General features: G+C 57.3%; 1 protein-coding gene across 1 annotated transcript in view; it reads left to right on the plus strand.

Annotated features, from left to right (window-relative positions):
- PLEKHM2 (pleckstrin homology domain containing, family M (with RUN domain) member 2) overlaps nucleotides 1-8,026 on the plus strand; it is a 26,919-nt gene extending 18,893 nt beyond the window's left edge. The window contains exons 8-20 of the mRNA XM_009995743.1: nucleotides 936-1,170; nucleotides 2,325-3,092; nucleotides 3,581-3,650; nucleotides 3,731-3,821; nucleotides 4,094-4,158; nucleotides 4,497-4,585; nucleotides 5,216-5,348; nucleotides 5,435-5,625; nucleotides 5,872-5,937; nucleotides 6,411-6,570; nucleotides 7,168-7,347; nucleotides 7,432-7,548; nucleotides 7,889-8,026. Coding sequence (XP_009994045.1) covers nucleotides 936-1,170; nucleotides 2,325-3,092; nucleotides 3,581-3,650; nucleotides 3,731-3,821; nucleotides 4,094-4,158; nucleotides 4,497-4,585; nucleotides 5,216-5,348; nucleotides 5,435-5,625; nucleotides 5,872-5,937; nucleotides 6,411-6,570; nucleotides 7,168-7,347; nucleotides 7,432-7,548; nucleotides 7,889-8,026 — 2,303 coding nt within the window. The remainder of the gene's footprint in view (nucleotides 1-935; nucleotides 1,171-2,324; nucleotides 3,093-3,580; nucleotides 3,651-3,730; nucleotides 3,822-4,093; nucleotides 4,159-4,496; nucleotides 4,586-5,215; nucleotides 5,349-5,434; nucleotides 5,626-5,871; nucleotides 5,938-6,410; nucleotides 6,571-7,167; nucleotides 7,348-7,431; nucleotides 7,549-7,888) is intronic.
- The last annotated feature ends 972 nt before the right edge of the window (nucleotides 8,027-8,998 follow it).

Raw genomic sequence — 8,998 nt, forward strand, 5'->3', positions numbered from 1 at the left:
AGAGCAGCGTTTTGACATCAGCCATCACAAAACTGCCTTCATTAGGATCATTTTTTACAAGAGGTTTCATTTTCTGTCTCAAAACCTGTGCCCCCCCAGATCAGTCTGCTGGGGCTGTGGTGTCCTTCAGAAGGGCTGTCCCTGCCTAGCAAGGGGTTTCTAGCTGGCTTTGGGAATGAGGGGTCCTGGAGAAGAGAAGGGCATGGGGAACCTTCCTCTAACTGTGACTCTGTGGGTGGGTAACACCAAGCATGACTCCTGTAGCCCTTCTCCACTGCTCCTTTTCCCTCTGAAGACTAACAAGCTGGTTGTGCTACGACCTGTCTGTGCAGCCTGTTGTCCTGGGGAATGCCACATCCCCCCCTCCACCACACTTCCAGCCCCCCAAGTGTGTGTCTCGTGCAAGTGATGAAAGCAGCTGACTGCCTAAGGATGATTATTCCATGGGCTGACTCCCTAAGCATGGTTGCTCCATGGGCTGGCTCCATCCCTGCCCTTCCAGCCAAGCCAGCATCTTCCTAAGACCCTGTCCCAGGGGAGAAGCAGCAGGGTGGGGCAGCAGCCTGGTCAGGTTGCTGTCGTCTTGTTAAGGAGCCCAAGACCCCTCAAGTTCCTTCCCAAGGATGCTACCTCTGCTTAATCCAGCTCCTGGGTGACCGAGCTCTTCTTTCCAGGCATTGCCTTAATTGCAGTGGGTGCAGAACCTGGAGGGACGCTGGGTCGTGCGCTGCCCTCTCTGTCCCTCCTTGCAAAGAGCCCACAGTGATTCTGAAGCTAATTAGTTGGGTCTGATGGTGCCCAGGATGGTGTCACTGCAATCAACTCAGTGACCACCTAGTGCCCCGAGCCCCCAGCACGCAGCTTTGCTTGATCTCCACTTGATTCCAAACGCCTGCATTGACCTGAATCCTGCTTTTCCCTTCTTGTCTTTGCAGATGGAGACCTGACGGACACGCTGAGCTGCCCACCCTCCACTGCCTCAGAGGCCAATGGCAGCAGGGGCTCTGTGAGGAGCCCAACACAGCGCCACAACCCCTTCAACCAGGAGAAGGCTGAGGCCCTGTCCTCTGCTGACACCACGCCGGTGCACACGGCTTCCCAGGAGAAGGCAGAAGCCACCCCTGAAGGAACGGACCAGTCTGAGAGCTGCACAGAGCTGGAGGTCATCAGGTGAGGGGCAGAGCTGGCTGGCCTGGAAATGTGCCCCTGAGTGTCCTCTGTCACCAGGGGCTGGTGATGTGCCAGCCTTTCTAGCCCACTGGAAACGCCATCGGTGGTGTAGCCTTTATACAACCGTAAGAAAGTGGGGGTTTATACCTCCAGAGACCAACTGATGCTCTGTACATGTCAACAGAGGTGATCTCATGGGTCTGTGGAGCTGCAGGCTGGCTCAGCATCAACCCCTTTGCTTAGGGGAAGCCTTGAGCTTCTATTTGAAGCTCTCTCCAGCTGGTGGCAGGTTTGCAGCAAGTGTCTCGGATCTTCTCTCCCACCTTTTTGTGTGTCAATGAGCTGTGGCTAAACCTGTTGAGGGAGATGCCTCCGCAGACCTGCTGGCCTGTGTGTGGCTCCTGCAGAGGAGATCCCCAGGGGTCCCTCAGAGCCCTTCAACCCAGACAAAGCCCAAGGCTCTGTCTGCTCCCACCCAGGGACAGGCACACCTCAGAACCAGCCCAACAGGCCTGTGCTTGGCTCTTACTCCCTGTTTTTCATGGGAGGAGCAGAGGAGCTGAGTTACAAGTCACCCATCTTTCCAGCAGAAGACACACATGAAAGAGAGCACTGAACTCCTTTCCCAAACCAGAGTTTGGGAAGTCTGGCAGCAGTTTGGGTGCTATGGGAGGCCTGGACACTCCCACCACTCGTGTCCCGGCTGCATCTCCCTCTCCCGGCAGCGGCGGGCACGGCATCCCCACCTCCTCCTGAAACCTTCTCCCTTCCCAGCGTCTTGCTCTCAGGGGTTTCTCCCAGCTCAGTTCAGCTCCACGTCCATTTCTGTTCCCCTTTGCACCCAAGGTGCTGGTTCTGTGCCTCTTCTATTTTGGGTAGGTAGGAAACTGTGTCCAAACTAGTTTTTTTTTCCTGCTTTTCTTGTGGGGTTGACAGGGACACGCAGGGGGTTGGACTGGATGATCCCCAGAGGTCCCTTCCACCCCCCAACACTCTGTGACTCTTGTTTCTTGTGCTCCCCTGGAAGGCAGAGTCACTCCTGGCATCTAAGCTCAGTTTCACCTTCTGCATTTGAAGCCTGTTGTTTGAGGGAGGAGCAGCTCTTTAGCTCCTCTGAGCAGGCAAAGAGGAGTGACTGGTCTCTCACCCCGCAGGTTGGCCAAGAAGAAGAAAACGAGCAAGAAGAAGAAAGCAAAGCCTGAGGAGGTGGTGAACACCCCTCCTGCAGTGCTCCAGGGCCAGCAGCCCAGCGGTGACAGCAGCCTGAACGGGCTGAGTGACAGAGAAGAGCCCCAGAGAGATGCTGGCCCCTCGGGCGAGGCGCGGGCGGGCGGGCAGGAGGGCGCTGAGCGCGCTGCCCTGAGCGGGCTGGCCTTGCGCATCCCCGGGATGAAGGACACGTCCATGCAGAGCCTGGGGCAGCCGCTCAGCAGGGGGATGGACAAGCTGAGCGGGCAGCTGGACACCAGTGCCTGGGAAGCCCTCCGGGAGCCCCCCGGGCAGTCCTTTCGGACTGGCACGCCAGGGGAGGCCCCAGATGGATCGTCCTCTGGCGACTTTAGCGAGGGGATTTCAGCCCCCATGGACTTCTACCGCTTTACCGTCGAGAGTCCAAACGCTGCTGCACCAGGTGGTGGCCACCATGACCCTCCAGGGCCTGGCCAACCGGCACATGTTTCTGGTAGCCCTGAGGCTCCTGAAGAAGAAGAAGAGAGCGGAAAGGGAGAAGCAGTTGGGGCAGTAGAGGAGTCTGGAGGGACAAGTGATGAAGCCCAAAGTGGCCAGATGGAAACCACCGAGCCCCAGGGTCTCCGGGAGCCGAAGAAGGAGCAGCCCAGCCCTTCTCCAAGCAGCACTGAAGACTCTGGTGTGGAGGAAGGGCAGGGCAGCCCTTCAGAGCTGACCCATCCCTCTGAGTTCAGGTGAGGCTGGCTTTGCTCAGCAGGGAGAGCATCTCCCAAACAGTCTTGAGCTCAAGCTGCTGCTTTGTCCTTGGTCTGGGGGGCAAAGCTCATCCTTCTCTGGGATGAAGATCATACAATCATAGAATGGTTTGAATTGGAAGGGACCTTTAAAGATGCACAAAGTCAGGAGGAGAAGGTCTTGGGTAGCCAACAGGTGCCCAAATCATGGACAAGTTCAATAAAGAAGCAGACTGAGACACTGCCCAGGTTGCCCAGGGAAGCTGTGGCTGCCCCATCCCTGGCAGTGTTGAAGGGCAGGTTGTGTGGGTCTTGGAGCAACCTGGTCTGGTGGAAGGTGTCCCTGCCCATGCAGGGGGTTGGGACTGGATGGTCTTTAAGATCCCTTCCAAACCAAGCCAGTCTGGGATTTGATGATTCTATGAGATTGCCCTTCCTGGACCCACACAGCCTCACATCTGTGTCCACCCTCTACTGTCTCTTCACAGGGTGGATAACAACCATCTCCTCCTGCTGATGATCCACGTCTTTCGGGAGAATGAGGAACAGTTGTTCAGGGTAAGTTCGTTGGGATCCATCTCCCGGGTAGGACCAGCTCTGTGGCTGCAGCAGCTGAGACCTCCTCTCTCTCCACATAGATGATCCGAATGAGCACGGGGCACATGGAGGGGAACCTGCAGCTGATCTATGTCCTGCTGACTGACTGCTACGTGTACCTGATCCGGAAAGGTATCCCATCCTGGTGCTCAGCTGCAGGGAGGGAGGCTCACTTGATCCAGGGCTTATCCATAAACCAGGGCACTGTAGCTCACTGCCTTCACTGCCAGCTCCTACCATTCCCTCGTGTTCCTGGCAGTCTCAGGGAGGAGCTCAGGTTGACTTGTCCCTTGAGAAGCCCTGGGACACGGTTGGGTTTGCAGGTCCATCCCTGCAGCTGCACATCCCTGGGCAGTGCTGAGCTCCTGTGTCCCTCTTCACGTGGCTCTTTGTGTCTGTGCCAGGGGCAGCAGAGAAGCCCTACATGGTGGAGGAGGCCGTGTCCTACAACGAGCTTGACTACATTTCGGTGAGCACAGCCTGGGGCTGTTGGTCCTTTGGGGGAGCAGGAGGGGAGCTGAGGGGCTCTCCTCACCTCTCTGGCCACGGGGGTGTCAGGAGCATTGTGGTGGGGTGTTTCTGGCCACCTCTCTGTCCACAGGGAGAGTTTTGGCCAGTGAATCTTCGGGACTGGGGGAGCTAGAAGTGATCCCTCTCCTCAAATGCCACCCCTTGGTTGCTCGTATCTCCACACGGGCAGCAGAGCGACCAGTGACCTTCTTCCCTGGGGCCAGAAGCCAGGCTTAGCCCTGCTGGACCACCCCTTGTCCCTCACCTGGCTTCCTTACCCAGTCATCTCTGGCACAGGTTGGGCTGGACCAGCAGACAGTGACCCTGGTGTGCACCAACCGGAGGAAGCAGTTCCTGCTCGACACCGCGGACATGGCTCTCACCGAGTAAGCAGGAACCAGGTGGTGAACCATGACACTGTCCCCCAGGGTGTGGGACCTCTGCCCTGTACCTTGGACTCCCAGCGTGACTTGGGGAACACAAGAGACTCCAGTGGCAGCCCTCCATGACAAAGTTCTGCCACCAGTGGGGCTTTGGGGTTTGGTTTGATGCCAGTTGTTAACCCTGTGGGCAGCTGCAAGTGCCCTGAGCATGGAGAAGGCCAGAGTGTCCTCCTTGGATCTACACAGTGGTCACCCTGTCCCTCAGGCTGGTGGCCTCAGGGCTCTGGGACATGCAGACTGTGTCCTTTATGTCACTTGAGTAGGGACAATGTCTTGAGTTTCCAAGCATGTCCACAGGTGTATTGTCAGCTCAGGGAGGTGAGCTGTGTAGGGCCTGGATGGTCATACTGGGATCTGGGTTGGGATGGATGTCCTGTCTCCCAGTCTTACCCAGGCTCCTTCCTGGAGTTCAGACTTTGCAAACCTTGTTGTCTTTGGTCTCTGGGTTGATTTCAGGACCTCTTGGTCTGAAAGACCAGAGGCCCACATTGAAGGGAAGCCCCTTAGGCATCTGAGTGGAGATGAAGGGCTGTTTCCCCTGGGCCTCATCAGAGATCTCCATCTCCCTCTCAGGTTCTTCCTGGTCTCCTTGAAGTCAGCCATGATCAAAGGCTGCCGGGAGCCCCCATACCCCAGTATCCTCACAGATGCCACCATGGAGAAACTGGCACTTGCCAAGTTTGTGGCCCAGGAGTCCAAGTGTGAGGTGAGTTTGGATATTGTGGCCATCACTACCTGTGAGGGAGGCTCAGGGAAACTCCCTCCTGTTGATTTCTCCACCTGACTTGGCAGGCCTGCAACGTGGTTGTGCGTTTCTATGGCCTCGTTCACTGGGAAGACCCCATGGACGAGGCGCTGGGACCCACCACCAACAGCTGCACCTCCATGGAGAACACAGTCACCAAGGATGGCATCCTGCACTACAAGGCAGGGACTTCCTACCTGGGCAAGGAGCAGTGGAAGACCTGCTTTGTGGTGCTCAGGTGGGTTCTGGGACTGTGGGTCATGACTGGGGCTTGTTGGAGAAGGTGCTGGGACCAGTTAGCTGTGGAGGAGCTGCCTGGGAGGTGGAGAGAACCCAGTTTATCACCTGGGAGGCTAAAGCCACCAGTTGTAGTCACCCAGCAGCAGGAACACAACCCCACAGAGGGGCAGGCAGGGCAGGAGTGTCTGTGGGACCCAGAGGGTGTTTGTCTCCAGTGACCACTTCTCACCTTCCCACACGGCAGCAACGGGATCTTGTACCAGTACCCGGACCGCACGGACGTCACCCCTCTGCTCTCCATCAACATGGGGTAAGTGGTGGGCAGGATGTTGCACCCAGACTCGTGGGGATGTGGGGATCAGGAGCTCCTTGGGATGTTCAGGGAGGTGTTTGGGGACAGATCATGACCCCGCCTGTGCCGCAGGACTCTCTGCTTACTCCTGCCTGGGTCAGGTGCCCGTTTGCTTTGGCTCTGGTGCAGGAAGCTGGAGATGGGTTTGTTTCCTCGTGGTTTTTGCACACCAGGCCCACCTTTTGATGAGGAATTGGCCTCTGAAGGGCTGATGTGCCCCTTCAGGAGCCAGGCTGGGCGACCTCCACAAACCCACCATGCTCAGCTCTGGCTCCGCCACGATGTGCAGACGCCATCCTTGGAGCAACCACAGGGGATGTCACAGATGGGAAGAGAGTGCTTGGGGGGGCAGGGGCTGGCCTGCAGCCTCGGGAGGGCAGGTGGGGACAGTCTCCTCCACCCCCCTGATGTCCACCTCCCCTCTCTCCCAGCGGCGAGCAGTGCGGGGGATGCCGGCGCTCCAACACCACCGACCGGCCCCACTCCTTCCAGGTGATCCTGACGGACCGGCCCTCCCTGGAGCTGAGCGCCGAGAACGAGGAGGACATGGCAGACTGGATGCAGTACTTCTGCCAGGCTGTCTCCAAAGGGGTGAGCTGGGGACAGGCCCCCCACCTGAGCATGGGTGCATAGAACCACAGAATGGCCAGGGTTGGAAGTGACCTCTGGAGATTGAGTCCAACCTCCCTGCCAGAGTAGGACCACACTGGGAAGGCCACAGAGGAACGTGTCCATATGGGTCCTGAAAGTCTTCAGAGAAGGAGACTCCACAACCCCTCTGGGCAGCCTGTCCCAGGGCTCCATCACCCTCACAGGAAAGAAGTTTTTCCCCATGTTGAGGTGGAACTTCCTGTGTTCCAGTTTGCATCCACTGCCCCTCGTCCTGTCACAAGGCACCAGTGAAAAGAGACTGGCCTCTTCTGGACACCCACCCTTCAGATATTTATAGACATTAATATGATCCCCTTTCAGTCTTCTCTACTCCAGACTAAACAGCCCCACAGCTGTGGCTGCCCCATCCCTGGCAGTGTTGAAGAGCAGGTTGGATGGGGCTTGGAGCAACCTGGGCTGGTGGGAGGTGTCCCTGCCCATGCAGGGGGTTGGATCTAGATGATCTTTAAGGTCCTTTCCAACCCAAATCATTCCATGTTTACGATTTTAACCTCTCCTCTCCCCAACCTGGTGCAGGTGATCCCCCAGGGTGTTGCCCCCATGCCTTGTGTCCCCTGCTGCCTCGTGCTGACAGATGAGAAGGTTTTCACTTGCCATGAGGACTGCCAGACAAGCTTCTTCCGCTCGCTGGGCACAGCAGAGCTGACGGACATCAGCGCTGTCTCCACCGAGGCCAGCAAGGAGTACTGCATCCTGGTGAGCCTAGTGCTGTGGGACTGGCTGGCCCAGGGCTGGGCAAGGACCACACTGGTAACACCCAGCCCCTCTCTTGGTGTTTAGGAGTTTGCTCAGGACCGTAAGCAGTTTCTGCCCCCCTGGGTCCTCTATTTTAGTTGCACTACAGAACTGGAGAGGTTCCTGTCGGCGCTGAACGCCGCGTGGAGGAGCATCTACCAGGTGAGTGTGCCAGGCTGTGTCACACCTTTCCTCTGGCATCCTCCTGGGAAGGAGTGGGTGGATTTTTTCCCCAGCTTTCCCATGAAGGGCAGGAGAGCCATGGAGCATCTCTGTGGCTGTATAACTGTGGGGTGTAGAGCCTGAGTCCCCTGGTGTGTGGGCCATGACATTGAGGCCTGCCAAGGTGAGCAGGGAGGAAGGTGGTTCAGCCCTGTCCCCCTCTACCACCCACACTGATGACACATGACTTCCCCACCTGTTTTTGAGGTGGTTTTACAGCACGGGACAGAAGCAGCTGTCCTTTGTTCCCCCCTCCGACTGCCCCACACGTGTGTTTCAGGTCGACCTCCTGCACAAGGCCATTCTGGACGCTGCCATCAAGAAGAAGTGTGAGGATGCCCAGAGCCTGATCGGCAGCGCCTGGCAGCGCAGCGACAGCCTCTGCCGCGGGCGGGCGGAGCGGGACCCCTGGTGTTAGCCCTGCCCGGGGGAAGGACAGCTGATGGGGGCTCCTTTTTGGAGAGCAGAGCCTGTGCCCGGCTGCCCCGCAGCCAACTGGCCCCCAAGCCCTCCTGTCATGGCTCAGCCCCCACCAGGAGCGTTGCCTGCAGGCAGGAGCCTGTCCCTGCCACCCTCTCCACTGAGTCAGGGACATCCAGCAGGTTTTGGGGAGCAACCAGATGCTTCACCAGGCTGGAGGCAAAGTCAAGGCCTGCAGAGGAGACTGTGCCCTCCTTGTCCAGCTGCCACGGGGCAGAAGGATTTGCCTTTCACAGAATAATATCCCACTAGTAGTGAGGGAGAGGGTGGGAGCGGGGTGGGCTGGGTGAGCATCCCCCTGTCATGATGGGGAGCCAGAGTGAGGAGTTGTTCATTTTAGAACAGGGTAGAGGAGCAGAGGTGGAGATGGGAACCCCACACTGTGGCTGTGCATGTTTTCTCCTTGCTGATACAATCACTGAGTCTGGCACCGCTTGTCTCCTTCTTCTGGCATCTCCCAGCACCAAGAGATCACACCCACCATGGGCCTCTGGACATCACAAAACCATTTCCCAGCCTGTCCATGAGACTTGAGGGTAAGGAAGAAGAACCAAGGCCAAAAATTTGGCCTTGAATATCCCAGGGCTGTTTTAGGAGATCTCAAAAGATGACTTTGATGGTTGGACACTGGCGCCATGTGCTGGGGGAGAGAAGAGATGGAGTCTGTTCTTCAGGTGTCCTAAAGGATGTTGTCACACAGCTGCCACCAAACATGTCCCCATCTTATTGAGTTGCTGCATCCCGGGCCAGCGAGGACCTGCCCTCCACAGCCAGGCCTGTGGGGCACAAGCCCAGCTTTTAAATAATAATAATAATATTAATAATTATAATAATCTGGAGACCTTCTCATGTAATATATGTTCACGGGGCCTTTTTTGGGGAGGAAACGTACATGACTGAATGTATATGT

The sequence above is a fragment of the Chaetura pelagica genome, unplaced genomic scaffold, assembly GCF_000747805.2.
Source record: "Chaetura pelagica isolate M959 unplaced genomic scaffold, ChaPel_1.0 scaffold234, whole genome shotgun sequence".
Classification (NCBI taxonomy): Eukaryota; Metazoa; Chordata; class Aves; order Apodiformes; family Apodidae; genus Chaetura; species Chaetura pelagica.